The following is a 20,952-nucleotide window of genomic DNA, read 5'->3' as shown; positions in this document are numbered from 1 at the left end:
AAATGTTAAGTAATTTGATTAAGCATGGAGAGATTTCTGATGTATCCAGAAGACAGAGATACCTACAAATCATTATTGTTATCACTTGATCTATCAAATGATATATCCACAGACATACAGCCTTTGTGCTCTCAGTGTTCATATCTTATCCTGTAGGTTTCATATTAAGATGTCTAAATGCTCAGCAAAGTCAAGAAAGGAATAATTCAAACTATAATTTGTTTCTGTGAATCAAAGTCTCATTTGGTTTGGAAGTGGTGTGCAATGAGCCTGTTCTTATTCTCTTTATATTAGTATCAAGGCAGCACAGAGTTTTTGGTAACTTTGCTCCCAAAATACTGTGTATTCTCAGTATCAAACACATCCATGGAACATGGTAGCTATTTGCCCAAATAATCTCTACTCAATTCATTATCTTTGCTATTATTCTAATTACTGGTATTTTTTCCTTGCTGCTCTTTATTCTCTCCTTTTTTTATTATTGACTGATTAAGGAGAATATTGTTATTCTGTGTTTGTAGTATTTAGCTGTTCTGATAGCAGAGAAATTCTACAGTACAACGAAAGAGAAGGTTTTTTTTACTGATAAAACCCAATAAAGATTCTGCTTGAGGTGTTCAGACTGCGGGAGATCACCAATTTCGCTGTAGCTTCTGCTGCCATGAACTGTGGATTTGCCCTGTGCAGAACTTAACTGCTGCAGCCTGATGTTCTTACAGTCCCTTACTTTACTGGTTCTTAAGAATAAAGTAACAAAGTACACTAAATGTTACTCTTTCTGTACAATGCACATGCAGCATCAGACACTGTCCAAGGATGAATTAGACCATCTTGGTCCAGCCTCTGGCACAAATTCCTCATCCTGCCTTTTGAGTCACAGCCTGCTTTTCTTTCTCGTGTGCTTTTTTAACATTGTCTGTACTGAGTATTGGTTGGTAGATGGACTTCAAAACTATTTTTTGTGATCTAGGCTCTTCATAAATGAAAGAAATTAATTAGAGAGCCTTTGACACTGTAAAGCAGGTAATGAGCGCTAGCTTACTTGGCTTATCTCTCTGCCCTTTACACCCCAGCTGAACTGACCAGCCGTAGCCCATGCACTGACAGGTGAGGGTAGGGCCAAGCCTCTCCTCACTGCCACAGCATTATCTGCTGTCTGTGCTGCAGCCACTCAAGTCCATGCCAGTACCACAGCCAGAACTGGGACTTCTCTGGGTGGGGAGGACACGTGGGTGTGCCCACATTCCCTCTGCCACGGGGGGCTTGTGGGGCTGGGTGTGCTCCAGCCTCAACACCAACAGACAGCCTGAGCTTGGTCCTGCTTGAGTGCAGTGGGTGACCCACAAGCAGAAATATGGACACAAAGGTTTTGGTCAGAGCACACTGCACCCCTCTCTAGCATGAGTACAGAGGCTAGTAGAGCTTCCAGAAATTAAATTCCCTTGGCCCCTCTGTGAAAATATCCACAGAATAAGTGGTGAATGCCTGTTATGGGGCAGTTGTGTTGTTCATTTTTCACATCTGTTGGGAACTAGGTGGGAGCCCACTGTTCATGGCCATCTGTGTTGGATAGGTGCTGCAATCCTGACACCAGCTAATTATGTTGCTCATCATTATGGGGGAGGCAGGGGGAGTTGTCCTCCTCTCTGCTTTTTCCAGTCTCAGTGTCAATGTTAGCCTTGTCTCCTCTCTTTTCAGGTGTGCCAATGCTGTTTGTTATCCTCTGGGGAACTGTCAAGTACCTTTATGAAGACGAGGGGTTGGTTTCGTTCTGATTTTTATCGCTATCTCATTTGTGCTGTATGTGTGCACCAGCAGGTCATTGTTTGCTTTCTGTTCAGTGTGGTTTGCTTTGTGCTGAAACCTCACATAATTGCTTCTGTTTTGTCTGAAGGTCTTGCATAACATTTCAGAAAGGAGCATATGTTTTTTCTGTCAGAATTTTCTGCATGTCTGAATGAATCTATTCTTTTGCAGGTCAAGGAAAGGTATGTTTTGTTTTTCTGTACTTACAGTATCAACAATAGAAGTCATCATACCCAACCAAGACCATTCCTGATACTGTGCCTTTGGCAGTAGCCTCTACAGTTGTTTCAGAGGAAGGCAGCAACCTCCCACAGGATTCTGCCTGCGATTTGTAGTGATTAGCCTATGCCTAGCAGCAGAGAAGTGATTGCCTTTCCTTGTTTAAGCTCCCATTATTTAGATTTTCTTAAAATAAAGGCGCATTCTCTGTCTGCTTATGTTAGTATTGCTGGAGTCAACTATGTCACGCATGAGACTGCTGTAGAACACCAAATACTTTTTGTCCCTTTTTACCATGGTGGCTGTTCAGAAAGAAAATTACCTTGGTATATGCTTTATATACCAAATAGCATTGTAGCTTGTTGGATTTTTTTTGATTTAAAAAAAAAAAAAAACGGGAGGAAAGTGGCTTCTTCTTTTTAGAGACAGTGGCTGCCTAGAAATATTTGGGTAGCTTTCTTTGTGATGAAAGAAATAAATTTATGCTCTTTCATTTTTATTATTAACTTATTATTTAATGGGTTTTCCTCTTACTTAGTTTCCAAACTATCCAGCCAGCACTTTTGTAGAGGATTTTTTTTTCTTTTCTTTTCTTTTCTTTTTTCTCCCAGGCAGAATCATTGCTGGAGAGATGCTGCAATGTGAAAATTCAGTTTAGTCAAAGCCACCCCCAGACTGTTTTCTGGTGTTTGTGAGTATTAAGAACCAGCTTTTTTGTGTGTGTTCCTCGTAGTACTGAACCAGTTCAGTCAAAGCTGCCTTTTCTGGCTTAAGCAATGCTAGGATTTTTTGACTTTCCTTTTCAAGGCTGACTTGATGATATTCTGTAGCAAGATTGTGGCTGTAGTGATGTAGTGCAAGTTTTGTTGAAATTATCAGAATGGGTGTAAAGACCATGCAGCCTCCGAACAGGCGACGTTGCATGGGCACATCTTCCTCCTGATGTAGAAAATGTATTCAAAGTGCTCATGCTGAGCCGCTCACATGATGTGGTGCTCAGAGCTGATTTATGTTTTCTGTTAAGGAAAACTGTCACTCACTGCCTTCAGCAGACCTTAAAAGGGGCAATTTTGCACATTATTGAATTTTCTAAATCTTGTCTAAATATTTGTAAAATACAGCAATAAATAACCACATGCAGCAGCTGCTCTGCAAGGCAAGATTTCTGTGCCTTGGGCAGGCATTTGCTGGAGCAGCCAGGGGTATCTTTCATGCTGTTTGCCATAGCTCTGTCACCATGCAGCAGGCTGTAAATTTCATTTGTGATTTAACTACTTCCCTAGCTGTGAGGAATAACTGGAAATAAATGTGGTCAGGGCTGGGAATTTGAGGCAGTCCTGTGAACATAGCAATTGGAATAAAGGACTGAAGCCTGCAAGACTTGGTTGCACACTGGCTTCTTCTTTCCTTACATGTGCAAGTATAAACTCCTTTAGCATGCGATTACTGTTTTCAAAAGTAAGCTATTGAAAAATATTTTGTCTAGATTACAAATACAATTAAAGGCAAGCTTTTGTTCTTAGACTGTGCCTAAAACCCTGATACTTACATATTTTTGCTTCTGTCTGCAATTAAGTTTGTGAGCAAAACAGTCAGCCTTCAGTCCTTTTTTTTTCGATTCAGCTGTAGCAATTCAAGGTGAAAATTCAGTGTTTTCACTTTTAGAAGGGGAATACTGGATTGATAAGCAAAGGCAGAAACATCTCAGTAACATTTTTTTGGTGGGACAAATTCTCCATTCATGGCTCTGAGGCTATTAGTTGCCAAGCATCTTCTAAGTGGTGCTGAGCAAACTGTAGGGCTAGATCCCAAGCACAATAGATATTGGTGTATTTATCAGTGTGGCAATCACAGAAAGCACAGTTGGGCAAGAAATCACGTAGAGATCTACCCATTTTATTTTCTGGATGCTTCAATAATCATGGCACCTTAATTGACCTGTAATGGTTTTTTTATTGCACATACTTGTATAAATTTAAAGGTAGCTAAAATTGGTTTGTGCCACAGGAAGTAGATTAACCCACACAGAAATGTGGGTTAATGTTAAGAATTGTTTCTCAGCCTCTGTTATTATAAAGAATTTTTTTAATTGCGTCTGCATCTACTGCAGCTAGTGAGAAAATTAGAACTCCACTTTCAGCCATGCCTGTTAGCCCATCAGTCTTGAGGTGTTCAATTAAAATTAATTTCAAAGGCTCCATGAAGCTGGCTCCCAGTCATGTGTACCAATTAAGAAGTTCTGTTACGCAGATTCTGGCTCAGGTACGCTGACTGCACACAGTCTGCACGCCTTTTTTCTCCCATACCTAAATACAATTGAATTGGAAGCTGTAGAGCTGCTGGTGGCAATAATATGCTTTTTGTATGCATTAAACTGAAAATGAAAGAAAAATTAAATCCCCAGCCCTTCTCAGACTGGCAAGTCCCTGCAAGGGAACATAGAATTGCCACAGCCAAGCTGCTACGCTTTCCTCTCCAGTATGTGAGCACCTGTGGGTGTCTGGTTGTAGCACAGATCCCTCCCACGTGCTGCATGGTTTGCTCTTTTCTCTTAGACTGTCCCACTACAAGGCTGGGCAGGGTTTCAGCTGCACCAGCATCACCCATGCTGATCTTTCATAGGCCTGTTACAAAGCCTTAGGGAAAATTGTGCATATGTATGTTTTGGCAGAACAGATTTGGAGATGAGGAGAAACCTTTTTTGGGGAAGGAACCTATGTTTTATGTAGTGCTGTGTTTCCTGGTTTGCTTCACAGTCTGTGTAGCTGAGAAACATGCTGGCTTTCCTGGTGACTGTTGCTTTTGAGTAATGCTGAGCAGGAGGCTAACAAAGTTATTTCATAGGAATATTAAGAATGCTGTCACTGCAGCAGCAAGCGAAGTGGCACATGAGCACTGCCCTAACACGTGGACCGTCGTGCACAGACAGGGCCCATCAGGCAGTGGTGGTGGCTGGCTGTGGCCACAGGAGGACCAAAAGGAACTAGATGTACAAACCCTCAGCGTAAGATTCACTTCAAACCTGTGATCCCGAACTGTGGCTGCCACACGACTTTTCTTGTCATTTTTCTCCCATATTGCTCAAAGAGACAGGAATTTTAAAAGCCAAAATGAGACTCATGTGGAAAATGAAGTATTATATTGCTGCAGCATGCTACTCACTTGGCAGAGGGCTTAGGTCAGCAAAAGTTAGGAACTGCTGCTCCTGTTTTTGATGTTACTTGCTTATAATTTTTTTAACTCCCTGTGGGCCTGAAAGCTTATGCATATGCAGTGAAGGAGCTGGTGTTTGAAGATGCAGTTGCTTTCCCCTGGTTGAAATTAGTAACTCCTTTTTGAAAATAAGGACAGATAAAATAGATGACTGATCTCAGTACTGATACAAGAATAATGATGGTAAGTAATGGGATAATGAGCTAACAAGCAATTAAATAAGATGATCTGATATTGGAGACTAAGAATAATAAAAAATAGTGCAGGACAAGGAGGCTAGGAATGACAGCAGAAAGATCAGACTCAAACAGATTCCCCCCCTTCTCCTTTCAGCCAAATGACAAATTTGACCTTGGTTTTAATGGAGTGAATCTTCACAATTAATGGATGAGAATTCATAGCAAATTGTGGAGGAGAGCTAGCCATTAGTGGGCAAGAAAGGCCAGTGAGTAGTGTCCAGTTGGATTATGATAGCTGCAATAGTACAAAGCATTCAGTGTTTCTAAGAAGCAGATGCATCTGTTTCCATGTCAGCATGATGTGCTTTCCTAGGATCTAGTCCTTAATATTGTTTTCCATCTGCATTGCTGGAACAGAATGAAAAGCGAGAGGTTTTAGTAATGTACTGAAACTTTTCCTTCATCTCCTTTTTGTCCTCTTACTAGTTGCTGGACCAGAAACTATAACATGAATTACTGGCTGATCATCAGACTGCCCATTCTCATCGCCATCGGGGTGAGTCTGAGACACATGCTGTGTCCCTGAGAACAGCACGATATGGTACAAAGATGCACACGTGGCCATTGTGCATGTCCAAAGGCTAATAACCTCAGAGGCTGTTGACATTTTCATTCAGAGATGTGATTTTATGAAACTTCTGTCACTGAAATTCCAGACTAGGATTTTGTTTCTTTAATTTGGCCACATGCCATGATGTTGTAGTGGCAGGACATGATAACAGAACAGCATGGTGCCACAGTGCTGTTAACTCTCCATGAACAGAAGGTGTGAAAGGTAGTTCAGGAGACCAACGATACTGTCTCAGGTACTGGGCTACGAAAGAGCCACAAAATGTGTGACATTGTGTAGAAATGCCCTGTTCTGCAGGCACAAGACTGTATCAGGCTCAGACCTCCAGACAAAGCAAATGGGCCAGCCCACACCTTTAATGTCTCACTCCCCATAGAGTAAGTAGGGTCCCCTGCTTTGTGTAATGAAGTGCCTGTGTTTTCAAGGGTGGGTTGTGCATTCACAGTATGTATTTAGACCACAATTCCTTAGCAAGGAGTTGAGTTCTGTAGTAAATTCTGCAGCTACTGCATACCAGGATGCACAGAGACTACACATGCATACACAAACCAGCCTTTTTGAGTACTTATGCACATGTGTTTATTGGTGGTGATACAAATTCTTTTTTCACTTCTCCAGGTAAATTTCCTCATCTTCATCAGAGTTATATGCATCATCATCTCCAAACTGCAGGCTAATTTGATGTGCAAAACTGACATAAAATGCAGGTATGTCATAAGGTGGTCTGACACTTTTCATGCTCATCAGAATAAAAGCAGACAAGGACATACATGAATGGAATGGGTTGACAGAGGTGGTTAAAGATCACAGCCCCTGAGTAATGCACAGGTGTGGTGTCACACATGGGTGTAACTGCTTGGACAGTGAGTCTGCAGAAAAGCCTCAGGGAAGCCAGGACAGGTATTTCACCTGTGTTATAAACAGAAGGCTTGATGTCTGTCACACTAGTCTTCCATTGTACTGGATGAATATTAATTAAGCAGGTACTTTTAAAATACTTGCAGCATATGCAAGTACTGAATGTTAGAGTCCTTGAAATCACTCAGAGGAGGGCAGCAAAGCTCATGTAAGGGCTGGAAGGAACGTCCTGTGAGGAGTGGCTGAGGACTTTTGACTTGTCTAGTTTGGAGCAAAGGGCTCTCAGGGATGACCACATTGCCTTCTACAACTCCCTGAGGAGTAGAGGGAGAGGGAGGTGCTCAGCTCTTCTCCCTGGTATCCAGTGACAGGATGTGTGGGAATGGTTCAAAGATGTACCAGGGGAGGTTCAGATTGCACATTAGGAAGCATTTCTTTACTGAGAGTATGGTAAAACCCTGGAACAGACTTCCTAGAGCTGGCCAATGCCCCAAGCCTGACAGTGTTTAAGAGGCATTTGGACAGTGCCCTCAAGAACGTGTTATAAGTTTTGGACAGGTGGTTGTCGTAGGTTCCTTCCAACTGAAATATCCTATCTTACTCTAACTTGAACAAAATAATATGAATTGATAGAAATAAAAGCTTTCACTTCAAGGAAGACGAGGTGGGATCATTTTGAGTTTTGCTTCTTGTTCTTCTTGCCAGTAGTTACTGGGACAAACTTTTAATCTTAAATGCATGAGATGTTTCAAGGGAAATGTCAGGGCTATCACAGAAACACTCAGTTTTTGGTTTGCAGGCTTCAGTCTATCCATGTCTGAATTCTTCCTGTTATTTAATCACCTTGCTAAGATTCATGGTTGCATCCTTCATTTCTGCATCTTGACTGTTACATTGCAGTCTGAAAAACAATGTAGGAATAACAAGTTAGCTCTTGAAGTGTAGAGCTATGTGCTGTGGTAGCTGGACTGCTGCTGGCACTGGACTTAGCTACTTTGACATTGGGTATTTCAATGCTACAGCCTTCTAAACTAGAGGCACCATGTATTTTTGTGTGTTTTTATCAGCATAGAGTTGCTGTGTATGTTACCTACCTTCTTTACCTCACATGAAATTTTGGAAATCCTTATGTGTCTTGAGAGTTCAAAATAAAGATGAGGACCTAGGTCTGAGCTGGAGGCTTTTATTCCAAGCCCACTTGTAGAGAAAATTGAGTATTTTCAGAGGGTCACAGTGAAAGGACAAGGGCAGAGGTCACAAGTTACAGCAAGAGAAATTCTACTTGCATGTCAGGTGAAAATAAATTCATGGTCAGAGTGGTCTGATGCTGGAGGAGAGGCCCAGAGGGGCTTTGGAGGACCTTGGAGATACTCAGAACTTGGCTGGACACAGCCTTGAGTAACCTGCTGTGAACTGGAGTTGGGCCAGGGACTTCCAGAGGCGCCTTCCAACCTGAGTGATTACATGATTCAGAATAGCAGCCAATAGCCCTCAGGATCTACAAAGGTCTGACAGCCCTGCTAACTGAGTGATTTTGTGTCTACTGACTTGTCTCAAAACAGATTGTTGTGAGATGTTGGCAAGTTCTGTGGCCCAGGAAGCTCCCACATGATCCTCATGCATCTTTTACCTGTTAGGTGGCTGGCATGTATGTCTATCTAAAAAGAGTTAAGGATCGTTCCTGTGAATTTTTTCCTGTGGTTGTGTACCTTGAACTCTCTCACAGGTGAAAAATAATTTATTTCAGGTTGGTTTGTCTTTCATCCTTTGCTAGCTGTGTCTTTGAACTTGCCATCACTCATTTCAAGACAGCTTGATTGCTTTGACAAAGTGTTCTGCAGTTACACATAGTTACAATGGTTAGAGGATTTAACATGCCGTAGAGGTGGGAAGGAATAGCAAGTACTCTTCCCTTTGCCAAGATATTTTTTAAATATTCCAGTTATTGATAGATTATGTCTTTCAGGTCATCAAGAAGGTAGGTTTTGGTTGTCTTTCCCAATTACAGGTGGAGAAAAGAATACAGAGGAAAGACATTGCAGGTACAAGAAAGCACATGAGTTGGGAATATTTTCCAGGTGAAATGCAGCCAATAGCTGGATACAGAGCTTTGCTCTCACCAAGAAATGGTCTGCAGTGAAGTGGTAGGGGAGGTTAAAACTTGCAGGAACTTACTAAGGTCATTTTGAGGAGGTTTTCATCCTCCAGCCTCTGGAGGAGGACCCTGCATCACAAAGTGGTGCGGTGACTTACCAAAGTTGAAGCTGTGTCAGAAACAGAATGCAGGAACAGTGACTCCCAGTGATCATTTGGATCAACAGTGGTCTGTTCAGTGGCACTGTGTTTTTTAATTTCTTTGTGATCTTAGGTTGGCCAAGTCTACGCTGACTCTGATCCCACTGCTGGGGACCCACGAGGTCATCTTTGCCTTTATTACTGACGAGCACGCCAGAGGGATGCTGCGCTTCGTGAAGCTTTTTACTGAGCTCTCCTTTGCTTCATTCCAGGTAGCACTCACAGTGTGCCCATGGGCATAAGATATTTCTTAACTGCTATTTGGGGACCTGCTTTCTCTCTCATTCATTGCATGCTCCCTGTTCCTTATATTTCTCAGTTTAGCACTGGATGCTACAGGATTATGACAGTGGAAAGGAAGGTGTAAGGACTAATTTTTAACAGCCAACTTGACTACAATAAACTGGTATTCCTGTCCACATATTAATATTTACTTCCTATGGCTCACCTCTGGGCAATAAGAAAATTGTCTGTGATTTCCTGTAATTATATAATGGCATTGCTGAAAGCACATTTTGTGCTTTCTCCAGTGTTTTTGATAGTCCTTGGAAAATCTGTGCTGTGAGAGGTAGCTGTCTCCAGCTGTAACTGCATGTGAGGAGGGCATAGGCTTATTGTGATTTTTATTTAACTATTGCCTTAGGTAAGGCCATTTCAAATGAGTCTCCTTGTGTAAGGAAATCATTATTCTTTTAGTTTCCCTGCACAGTCACGCATTCCCCATTTATCAAGCACAGAGCTGTATTTAAGACTGCTGTGAATTGCTCATTTATGAAGCGTTTATGACTTGAAACCAGCTAAGGAAGAAGGGGAAAGAAATCACTAGACAAAAATAACAGATTGAAGAAAACAGCAACTCCTTTTTCCTACTTATCTTGTACTTTGAGACACAGTTTGGTTAAACCTCCACTCTGCCATCAGAGCTGATGGGGATCAAAGATTCTCCACCTTTCAGTCTTATCATGGACATGCCAGTGTGAAGCCTCTAGCCCTCTGCAAGTGAGTCTGGCAAAGTGAGGAAACTGCTCTGCTCACTGTTCTTCTGGTTTTTGTTGATTTCAGGGGCTGATGGTTGCAATTCTTTACTGTTTCATCAATAATGAGGTAAGAGAGAGACTATTTGTTCCAATTTGCCTTATCAGCATACACCATAGTAAAAGGAAATTGAAAATGGTCTTGAACTGCTAAATTGTCCTTGTTCAGGACATTTTTTTTACAGATCCTTCCTTGCACAGCTCCATGGGATAACTCATCAGACAAATGTGTTTGGAGGGAATTCAGGTAGTGTAATTTAGGGTCACTATTTGTAGACAAGGAATCTCACAAATAGTGTTGCTTGCAATTGTGTAGGTTGCACTGGTGGGATTCTTTAATTAAGAATTATAGCTACTCTTCTTAATCTGTTTTATAGTGCTTCTTATTTGCTTGCTTTTGTGAATGTGGGAGTGGAGCCCATTTTATTACATGAACTTAGCTCAGCTGGCTGGTGAAGTTGGAGAATCCTTGTGGCTGTTGCTGTACAGTTTGGTTTCATTTGGTTTCCCTGTAGCCCAGCTGCTTGAAGACATTATCACTCTCTCATTAAAACTGAACTTCACAGTGGTAAATTCAACAGGCCCAGAAGAATGTACCTTTGGCTTTGAGTTAATTGATTGCAAGTACCATCTTCTGTGGCTTGTGCTGAATCCCAGCCCTGTAGAGGGGAAGGGTATTGTTCTGTTTCAGTATTGCAGGAAACTCTCATGTTACCTTCTAAGTGATTGTTATTCATTCATTCAGCAGCCAGGTTTGTAAGGGAAGCAAACACTACTCATGTGGCAGTACATTATTAAATTAAATGCACATCAGTATGTTTTACACTCACACTAAATCTACTTTTAATGATGACATGGTAATTCAAGATCACTTATTGAGAGACAGGCCTCATCGAGGAATTGGAATCAGTAGAAAAATGTGCTATTTGTGTCATTATGGCCAGCCTGGAGTCAACAGAAAAGCAGCAGGCATCCTGAACTAAGCCTTGCAGGAGTCAGTTCACTTTTGTAGCTTGTGGGTAAGATTTTATTGAAGTGAATCTGTTAATTGTACTGCTTACCAAAATCAGAGGTGAGTAGCAGCAGGCTTTGCTGTTGTGAATGAATGTCACTTGCTGCGTGTCGTGAATTGGAAGAACATTGTTTCAAATTCCTTGTATGGCTTTACAGGTGTACTTCAATCCTGAGATGCAGCACTGTCTGCTGGTGGATCATATATTTCTTTTGATTCACCTTGGCATTTGCTCATACATCCCCTGTGCATCTGCAGCCAGGCCTCTTGTGTGTAATGCTCAATAACTTCCTTCACATGGTATAAGGACAAAGTTACATCATAACCCAGACTTTATTACAAGGCCTCAAACAGGCAGGCTTGTTTCATTTGAGGGAGCTTACTGTGTAATAGCCTACCTATGTTTCTAAGAGATCCTCCAAATCTCTTGTTACTATAATTCTCTTGCCTTTGTAATATAGTTCATAAAATCTAACCACAGTGTGCTCAGCTTCACTGACAGGCAATCTAGGATGAATTATTTTGCTTGTTCGAACTCTTGTTAAAAAAGGGGAGTAGGGTTTTGTCAAGCCTGGTCATCAGCATCCATAAAATAAATCTATGTAAAGAGTTTGATTAAGTGAAGTCTGTTATAAACTATATGAGAACTCTTTCCTAGACTAAATGAGAAACTGTCTTCTGACACACTGTGTGTCCAAAGATTATACTTGTTTGCAGTGTGGTCTACATTTTGGTTTTGTCTGTGACTCATTGACTCTTTTTCCTTAACCATACAGAATGAAAGTTCTTTGCAAGTCCTAGTGCCCAGATCAAGACTAGAAGTGAAGATAGAAGCAATATTAATGTCCTTTTCTAATATCTACTTCTGAAAAAAATTAGAATATGTTCATATTTCAGTCTTACTTCACCTGAAAGATTCTGGATTTGCTCTGAACTTGCTCTGAAGCCAACAGTAGGGTCTCATGAAGAACACTGTTACCACCAATGTTCTTTGCAAAATGAGCTTGGCTTAATATGACTGGTTTTTCTGCTGTTAGTACTGCTTTCTATAAGAAATATTTTAAACCACAGAAATGCTGCCTTTTTCCACCAGTTAGTTCAGGATGGTTCAGGTTTCATTCTCTGTAGTCTTGGTTCTTCTTTTTGCCTTCTTGCTATTGCAGTGGAAGTATGATTCACTGTCTTCTCCTCTAAAGAATCTGTCCTGATACCAGGACTCCTGAGTTCTTGAAGTACTGCTCAATCCTCCCTTTTGCTTTTAATTTTTGTCATTCTCTACAGAAACTATTAATTAAATTCTTCCATCAGGTCCACTCCATCCCATTTTAGACCTACTTTCCTTTCACTATGATTTGGTGAGATTTTTTTTGGCAAAATTTAGGAGGCATTTATAATCAGATTCCAGATTGATTGCCACACTGTCAACTTCCTTCCCCATTAGCTGCATAAAGCTCAATCAGCAGCTTTCTGTGAGAGGTCTTCTCCAACTTTTAATCTCTATGACCATCTTTTTCAAGTTCTCTGACCTCTTCCCTTTCTTTTTTAAAACACTCTACATAAAAATTTTTCTTCTTCCCCTTTCTCACATGTCATGGTTTAACCTCAGCCAGCACTGTGCAGCCACTTGCTCATTCCCTCTTGGTGGGATGGAGATGAGAATTCAGTTCATTTACTACTTCCCACTGGCAGGCAGGTGTCTTCCCAGCTTCTTGCACATCTCCAGCCTGCCAGCTGTCAGGGTGGGATGAGAAGCAGAAGAGGCCTTGGCACTGCGCAAGCCCTGCCTAGCAATAACAAAAGCATTTCTGCATTGCCAACACTGTTTCCAGCACAAATACAAAACACAGCCCATACTAGCTACTGTGAAGAAAATTAGCTCTACCCCAGCCAAAATCAGCACATCATGGGAGCTTTGTTTTTGGTGTCCTTTTTCCTGTGTAGCTTATTTCTGGAGAATCTTATCAACACAGGGAAGTTACTAGGATAATTATTTTGCTGAAAGATCCATAGATCTGCTTCTGTGCTCGGGAAGTGCCTCTGCAAAATAAATCTTAACCTATTCCCTTGCTTATACATTCAAAGCCATCTAGGCAAAAGCTCAGTTCAACACAGATAGCAGAGCTTCTCCCTATTCTCTTCCTAACCCCTGGAGAGAAAACTGGTATCACACCATTCAGATCTGTTCCTAAGACAGACCGATTCCTGCAGTCTTTTGTTCAGGTCTTCCATGCACTTTATCTCAATTTTGCAGGCTATCTGTATCATAGCTCAAGCCTGTCATGTCCAGCTGGAGTAAAGACTCATTTCCTCCCTTTGACTGACCTGAAGGTACCTATTTCTATTGCTCATTGACTTATTCTGTCAGTCACTACATTCATGCTTTCATTCAGGATTTGGCAGTAAATGCCTGCAACAGCTTTTTTCCAGTGCTGCCTTACTGTTTTCCATGCCCACAAAAGATGCCAAATACTGGAGTGGTAATACAGTCAATTCTTTTCCTGCAGGCACTATGGTTCCTGCATTTCTGCCTTTGGCTGCCCATTCTCCCTCATTCTTCTATGCCAGGCAATCCCAGACACATAGTCTTTCTCTGGTGTCTTTATGCACTTTTTGACACAACAGACCCCCTTTACCATGGTAAAATACAAGCTTCTGTCTCAGCATCTTTGACCCACGAGGTGAGGTGGAGGTCAGATTCTGGATTCTGACAGATTCTCAGAAGCACAGAGATGCAGCTGGTTCCACCAGGACAGTGTTCAATACAAGGGCTGTAGCCCAGAGTTGAAAAGCGCTGCTAGAGGTACCCACCAGGGGAAGACAATTAGTTTTGTAAGGCTTTACTCCTTTTTTAGGACTGCCTCTCAAACTCAGTATTTCACAGTGAACAAGCAAAGAAAGCAAACACACAGCAGCTTGTTTCCTAGGAAGTTTCCTTCAGAATATGAAGGTTTCAGCAGCCTGGGCATGATGGCAAACCTGTGTTGAAACTGCCATCAACCTACTTAGTCTCTTGGTGGTCAGTGCAAGATCCTAAAATAAAAGAAAAAGCATCTCTCCAGAGAAGGCTCCCTTAAGTAACCCACCTACAGTGAACTTATTTCCAGGCTGAAGTACACACCATAATGAACTGATTACTGTGGTTGCACTCCTGCCTTTTATCTGGAGTAACAAGTGTGCAATTTTATGTCCTCTGCCTTATGTGTTAAAAGCTAATGGTGTTCTTAATTCAGTCAAGTGGCAAAAACTTTGCCCTTGGAACAGGGAAATCTAAATTCTGTTTGTTTTAGCAGTTACAAAATCTGGGATAAACTTCCAAACAAGTGCAGAGGTTACACAGTTCAACTCAGAACCTATGACTAGATGAGCATACATTGTTGCTTTAAGAAAAGCTAATATCTGGAATGAGATACTGTAATTGCTGTTTAAAAAGGGGGAATAAGTACAGTCTTTAATCTGCTTAATTGTTGTTTTCAATTCTGAATAAACATTTGGTTTTGTATGAAATAAAAAGAACCCACATAAATACTCAAAGAACAAAAATAATCCAGGACATATTAATGTTTAAATCAAACCAGAAATTAGAACTCTTAAGAATACTTGTGCAATAGTGAGCAGGAAGCCAGTCTTTTCAGGTGTTTCATGGCTGATAAGCAAATTCAGCTTAATTGTTAGTTCTGCTAGAGCATAGAGTACGGTCAGTATTGAGGTGAATACAATTTAGAGCAAAATAATGAAGGTAAGATTTTCTGGTGCATAAAAGAGCTTTTTTTCTACAAGTAAAAATGAATGTAATCATTATTTTAAATGTGGAATGGCCTACAATGGATTAATGGGATAATTGGAAGCAATAATATTGCAGCTTTAAGGTACTTCCAGCTTTTCTCAGTAGTGTGGTATCCTTGCTTTTTTCTGATGGAGTCATTTAAAGAGCTGATCAGTTCTACAGTCATTCCTTTTGTTTCCTTCTTTGCTTCTGTTAGGTTCAGATGGAGTTTCGGAAGAGCTGGGAGCGCTGGAGATTGGAACATTTGTATGTCCAGAGAGACAGCAGTATGAAACCTCTGAAGTGTCCAGCCAACAGCATCAGTAGTGGGGGCACAGTAGGCAGCAGTGTCTATGCTGCCACTTGTCAGGCCACATTCAGCTGAGACTTCTGCAGGTGAATCAGACTGAGAACAATGAACTGTATAATATACCTGAGAACCCTTAAATACCCAAGTAAGTGGCTTAAGTTTGCCATCTCCAGCGAGAAACTTAAGCATATGCTGGTCATTGCCTGCAGGCTGTTGGACAGAGGTGTTGTAGGGAAAGCAATCTGCTAATGTAATCAACACATCAGAGGAAAAATTGATCATGTCTAAAGTAAGTTAAAAGAGTTTCTTCCTATTTGCACACAAGGCCTCCGGGGGTCCAAAACTTAAGCGTAGCATTGATCCAGTCTGAAACCACAGGGTCAATGGCTTATTACTGTTGAGTGGGCGAGCTGAGTGATCGACTGATTAAATTACAAGGATATAGAATATGATTATTGCCAAAAAATACATTCAGACTTTTCTGGGGATAGGGTAAGGTGCCATCACCATTTTAGGAAAAAAATAATTTAGTGGGACACAACTTGTGTTTCAGGGAAGAATCAGTTTTGTAGCAGGAGTTTCCCAAAGTCAAAGTTGAAAATATGCTAATGTTTTCTCTGGTTTTCTCTGGTGAAGAACAGCATCTTGAAGGTCTATCAATATACAGCAGGTAGTGTAGGGAACCCTTCTGAATACTATCTTTAACCTTCACTTAAATATAAAAACCCAAACAAAACAGAAGTGCAGTATCTGTTAGGAGCCTCTTCTGCTAGGAATAGGTGCACATTATCTCTGTTGACGTGGATGGAAATGTCCCCTGCATGCACAGGCTTTTCATTGTCAGTGCTAGTCTGCCCACCTGGTGGGCACAGAGGCGTTCACAGGGATGGGATGATGACTGGTGTTTCAAGAGAACATTTCTTGTCTGAGCTTTACTCTGCTTCTTGTGGGTGCAAACACCCAGAAAAAACTCAGCTTGTGGCCTCTGCTGGTCTTAGCAGACCTCTCCTCATTGAAAAGATCCCGTAGTTGGCAGTGTGGACTGACTTTTGTTTCCCCTCCGGCCTTGGTCCTTATCTCCTGTGACAGAAGGTACCCACGCACGTGGAGGGGGAGGCGGCCCTTGCAGAGGGCGCGGGTTCAGCACCAAGGACAGCTCCCGCCCCCCTGCCCGAGGTGGGCTGCCATCCTCCAGAGCCTGCCTGCTTCCCACCAGCGGCATTCCAAAAAAACCCAAACAAAATCAACATCCTCAAACAAAAAATCCCGAACTCCATGAGGATTTTTCCGCCTGTTTAAAACAACAAGGGCTCGTGCAGTGACTGCATCTGCACTGCGTAGTGTGTTCCCTCCCTGATGGTGACGAGTTGCTGGGGAAAAGCAGAAGTACCTTTAGAAGCAGGAGGTGGTCCATTGCATCACTTAATAAAAGCTTTAGACATCTTTACTCTGCTCTGACTTGGGCTCCCTTTACAGCAGAGGCAAAGTGCCAGAGACTAGCTCTGAGAATCTCTCTGTTCGCAGATTTCTTGTAGTAAGTAAGCAACTTCTGTGGCATAGCAGTTACAACTACTCAGCAGAAATAACCCCTCTATTTTCAAGTCTCTTTGCACTTGCATTCACAGCCCCTATTGCCAAGAAAGTGGACTGGATATTCTGGGATGTAACTCAGCATCTTTCCTGCCTGAAGCTAGATTGCTTTGCATGGGATTATTTAATCATTGCATTAGAATCCTAATTGCCAACAGCATGGATTAGTTTTGCAATCATAAGGTTAGAATTGAGTTAGAGACAATGTGTTACCTTCTTCTGCTATGATGCTTGTAATGGAGCTCCAGGGAGAAAGACATGTTTGCAGAAATCCACCACAGTTCTCAGGCCAGCTTATGTGTTTCAATAAGCATGCTGGCTTCTCTGCAGGCTGCTTCCAGGCCTTCCCTCCCTAACATGGGTTGCAGAACTGACTTTGGAATTAAGCACTTCAGGTTCTTCTGTAAATTTAATAACTAGCTTCTGTGTTGTGTGACCATCAGTACAATAGTTGTCTATGCAGATGTTAACTGCTGTCATACAATCTAATTAATTAGCTTCCTGTACATCGAGAGTATGCTTGTTGTTTCTATCTAACATCTACCCTGAAGTGCTTAGAACAGGAAAAAAAGTACTGAAGATAGTCACCAGCAGGTGAGAGGGCAGCGTGGTGACAGATGCAATTTACAGCTGTGGGATAATGCACATTGGTGGGAATAATTTCACTCATTAATATTCAAGAGTGGATGCTGGTTTTCTTGGGCCCTGCTTAGGTGTGTGCAAACCTGGGAAAAAACGTTTCTGCTGTTGGCACGACGATAGTTTTGCTATGACAGTAGGAAGTTACAGAGGTGTTTTACCTCACTGCTGTGCTGGACAAACAAGTGTGTGTAATAAGTGAAAGAGGACAGACATGGGAATAGAGAGCACTCCCATGTGTGGTAACAAACCTGTACTTAGTTGCTGTCACAAACAAGATTCAACAGCTTGATGTGCATTTGAGGTAGTAGGCTGTTCTTGTCCCTCCTACTCATTTGTGAACTGAGGGCTTTGGGCCCACAAAAATAATGCCAGTTAACTTATCTTGGTGACTTCTGCTTTGTTAGAATACAAGAGAAATGTAAGGTAAGAAAGCGAGGTCTTAGCCAAGCAGAGGGTTGCAGAGGAAATTTTTTCCCCCTCTAATTAGGCTCTTGCTTGTTCAAACCTTTTTAAATCCCCTTTCAAAACAATTCAGTTGAAGTAATTACCACCAAGCAGAATTACAGTATTTGTGTATTTAGAGAATTGAGCAAGGTCTCAATGCCAATTTCTCCATCATACTTTTTCTACTTCAGTAAAACCTTTTACAAGCCTTTGTTATTCATGCCATCTCTATTTCAAAATGTATAATGTACATTGAATAGCATGAAATAAGCAAACCAACACAAAGCACTGGAACAGGTGAACTGTGTCAATTTTTATTTCTTGTGCCTTTTGGCTTCATGCTCACTTTTTGTGGTAACTTGTTTCATGAAGCATTAAATACAAGAGGCTGTAAATCCACCTGGACATAATGCGACTAGAGTTTATAGTTAGTGAAAACTTTATTTCCAGCATTGCTGCTATGAATTTTTATAATTTCATGGATCTTACCTTATATTTAATATTTATTTGCATGTATTTCCTTGTTTTAAAAAATACCCACAGAATTGAACTGTACAAGATGTCAGATTATCAACTCCCCATAAACATTATGCTGATGTTTATTTTTATTGTCGTGAATAAAGTTTCAACTCACAGAATTCCATTGCTTACAGGTGTTTTGAGTATCATCTGACTTCTTCTTACCCTGTAATTAGAATATTTTTTAAGAATGGAAAGATTCACAGTCCGTGGTTCTTCCAAGGAAACAAAGCTTTGTATGTGCAAGTCTGTGTCCACTACCAAGAGGCCTTCGACCTTGCTGAGCCTTCGTTAATAAAATCCAAAATGCAGCATGTTAAAAAGTCAAAAGGAAATCAGTAGAACAGTGAAAACTCTGAGGGGTTTTTACTGGAGGATGACAGAATATGTGCAAATGACAAAATTCTTTGTTTGCCTTTAAATAACAGCATTTGGAATTTTTACAACAGCCCACAATAGAAACTGTGAGAGTGCTGTGGGGAGCTACTGAGAGGTGCCTTAGCAGTGTTAACATACTGTATGTGCTTTAATCTATTACTCTCTTACTAGTCCAGTTAAATTCAAAGTGCCACTTTCGTTTCTACAACAAATGATGAAATTTGTGGTGAATAATGCCTTAACAATGTGTTTAACTGTTAAATTAGAAAAGACATAATGGAACAGTATTTGAAAGACCAATTTGTGACTTTTCTTCTCAACACTGTCCTCAGAGACATGAGTTCTAGCAGTTTCTCTTCAAAATGATGACTTAATGATTTCATAGGATCATAAAATTTGTTATGGCTTGAAAAGACCTTTAAGATCATCAAGTCCAACTGTCTGTATAGCATCACCACCATGTTCAACACTAAAATATGTTCTCAAGTGCCACATCCACGTGTTTTTTGCATCCTTTGAGCAGTGGTGGCTACCACTTTGCTGGGCAGGTCTGGCTTAATGCAGTGATGTACCTATTAAAAACAGCAGTAGATCATACAAGTACACCTGCCATGAATAAGTCTTTTTTGGCTTACAAATTGTGAAAACTGTAATATGAAGCAAAATTACAAGGAGACGTTTGGGTTAGATGCAAGACACCACTGCACCCCCAAGCAGCAGCCTATTTTCCGTATATGGTTATTGCTTCATGTCTCTTCTTCAGAACGAGGGTTCCAGCCGCTGCAGGGGAGAGCAGCAGCGGGCCCTTCTGCTGCAGGTGTCGAACACCAGCCGCTCCGTGACCGGTGGCAGAGCTCTGGGGAGCTCCAGCTGACACGCTGGCAGCCGCAGCTGTGACAAGTCCGTGCCTCTCGGCGCTGCTCCACAGCGGCCGCAACAGCTGCCCGGCCCCAGGAAACGAGACCAGAGCGCAGGCTTTACTACGGCTTTATTCGGGACCGGCGGAGGGCGCGGGGCCAGCAGTGAGGCTCAGGCGGTTTTTTGCATAGGAACAGACCCCCTTTCCTCCCCCCAAGCCCCGGCCCTTCCTCGGCGCGGCGGCAGCGGGTCCGGCCCGGTGCGGCGGCTGTCCCGGCCCAGCACAGCGCAGTCCCCGCCGCGCCGGGCGCTACCTGCCCGCGGCGGGCCGGTAGTGCAGCTCCCGCTCCAGCTGCTCGGCCGTCAGCGTCCCGGCGATAGCGGCGCAGCCGGGGTTGAAGACGGAGTAGGCGCTGAGCTCGCCGGGCCGCCGCTCGGCGGGGCCGCGGGTGCCGGCGTACATCCAGTAGAGCAGGGAGAGGACAAAGTAGGGCAGCCCGAGCTCCAGCTCCGCGAACAGCGCCAGCAGCACGGCCCACAGCAGCACCTTCAGCAGCAGCGGCCGCGCCCACAGCGGAGCCGCCGCCGCCGCGCCGGGACGGACCTGCGGAGGCAGCAGGAGACGCGGCGTCAGGCACCGGCCGGCCGCCGCAGCCCCCGCCCCGCCCGCCTCGGCGCTCACCTGAGCGCCGCCCGGGCCCACCGCGGCTGCCCGCGGTCCCTCGGCGGCCTCCGGAGCCGCGGCCTTTCCCGGCGGCTCGGCGGGGCGCGGAGCGGCGGCAGCGCTGCCGCGGGCGGCGCGGAACTGGGCGAGGCGGCGCTCCACGGCCGCCGCCATGGCCGAGCCGCGCCTGCGCAAGGCCCGTGAGGGCGCGGGGAGGAGGCGGGGCCGGGGAACGGGGAACTGGGAGCGGGGCTGGGGTCCCGCCGTGGGGAGCCAAAGCAGGCGGCCGACCCATCCTCGCCGTCCGGGATGGAGAGCGGAGCCGGCGATTCCCTCTGGAGAAAAGCTGTAATTCACCAGAGGCCTCTCGTGTTTTGTTTCCACACAACTAATCAGGTTGGAAAAGGCGTCTGAATTGCAGTCCGGCCTTGACGAAACATCCAAATTGTCAAATAGATTATGGCATTAAATGCCATGTCCAGTCATTTACTGAACACCTCCAGAGATGGTGACTCCACCACCTCCCTGGGCAGGCCA

At 43.0% G+C, this 20,952-nt stretch overlaps 2 protein-coding genes across 2 annotated transcripts in view; one reads left to right on the top strand and one right to left on the bottom strand.

Moving 5' to 3' along the window:
* The window catches only part of GLP1R (glucagon like peptide 1 receptor), an 82,589-nt gene extending 64,386 nt beyond the window's left edge, over window positions 1-18,203 (top strand). Inside the window, exons 8-13 of the mRNA XM_069009826.1 lie at window positions 1,699-1,759; window positions 5,904-5,973; window positions 6,667-6,755; window positions 9,275-9,413; window positions 10,264-10,305; window positions 15,228-18,203. Coding sequence (XP_068865927.1) covers window positions 1,699-1,759; window positions 5,904-5,973; window positions 6,667-6,755; window positions 9,275-9,413; window positions 10,264-10,305; window positions 15,228-15,395 — 569 coding nt within the window. The 3' untranslated portion in view covers window positions 15,396-18,203. The remainder of the gene's footprint in view (window positions 1-1,698; window positions 1,760-5,903; window positions 5,974-6,666; window positions 6,756-9,274; window positions 9,414-10,263; window positions 10,306-15,227) is intronic.
* Window positions 18,204-18,579: 376 nt separating this feature from the next.
* Window positions 18,580-20,595, bottom strand: SAYSD1 (SAYSVFN motif domain containing 1). The gene is made up of 3 exons (XM_069009829.1): window positions 20,434-20,595; window positions 20,064-20,355; window positions 18,580-19,900 (listed from the first exon to the last, which is right to left on the bottom strand). Exons 1-3 carry the CDS (start codon window positions 20,587-20,589, stop codon window positions 19,653-19,655), a joined length of 696 nt encoding a protein of 231 aa, XP_068865930.1. The 5' UTR covers window positions 20,590-20,595; the 3' UTR covers window positions 18,580-19,652.
* Between the last annotated feature and the right edge of the window lie 357 nt (window positions 20,596-20,952).

The sequence above is a fragment of the Aphelocoma coerulescens genome, chromosome 3 (assembly GCF_041296385.1).
Source record: "Aphelocoma coerulescens isolate FSJ_1873_10779 chromosome 3, UR_Acoe_1.0, whole genome shotgun sequence".
Lineage (NCBI taxonomy): Eukaryota > Metazoa > Chordata > Aves > Passeriformes > Corvidae > Aphelocoma > Aphelocoma coerulescens.
This window is presented reverse-complemented; position numbering and strand designations above follow the sequence as displayed.

Coding starts and splice junctions, on each gene's coding strand:
- SAYSD1 (XM_069009829.1), bottom strand. CDS start 20,589: ATGGCGGCGGCCGTGGAGCGCCGCCTCGCCCAGTTCCGCGCCGCCCGC. Junction 20,356..20,433: donor TGGGCCCGGGCGGCGCTCAG/GTGAGCGCCGAG, acceptor CTGCCTCCGCAG/GTCCGTCCCGGCGCGGCGGC. Junction 19,901..20,063: donor CCGGCCCGCCGCGGGCAGGT/AGCGCCCGGCGC, acceptor TGGCCCCGCGCC/CTCCGCCGGTCCCGAATAAA.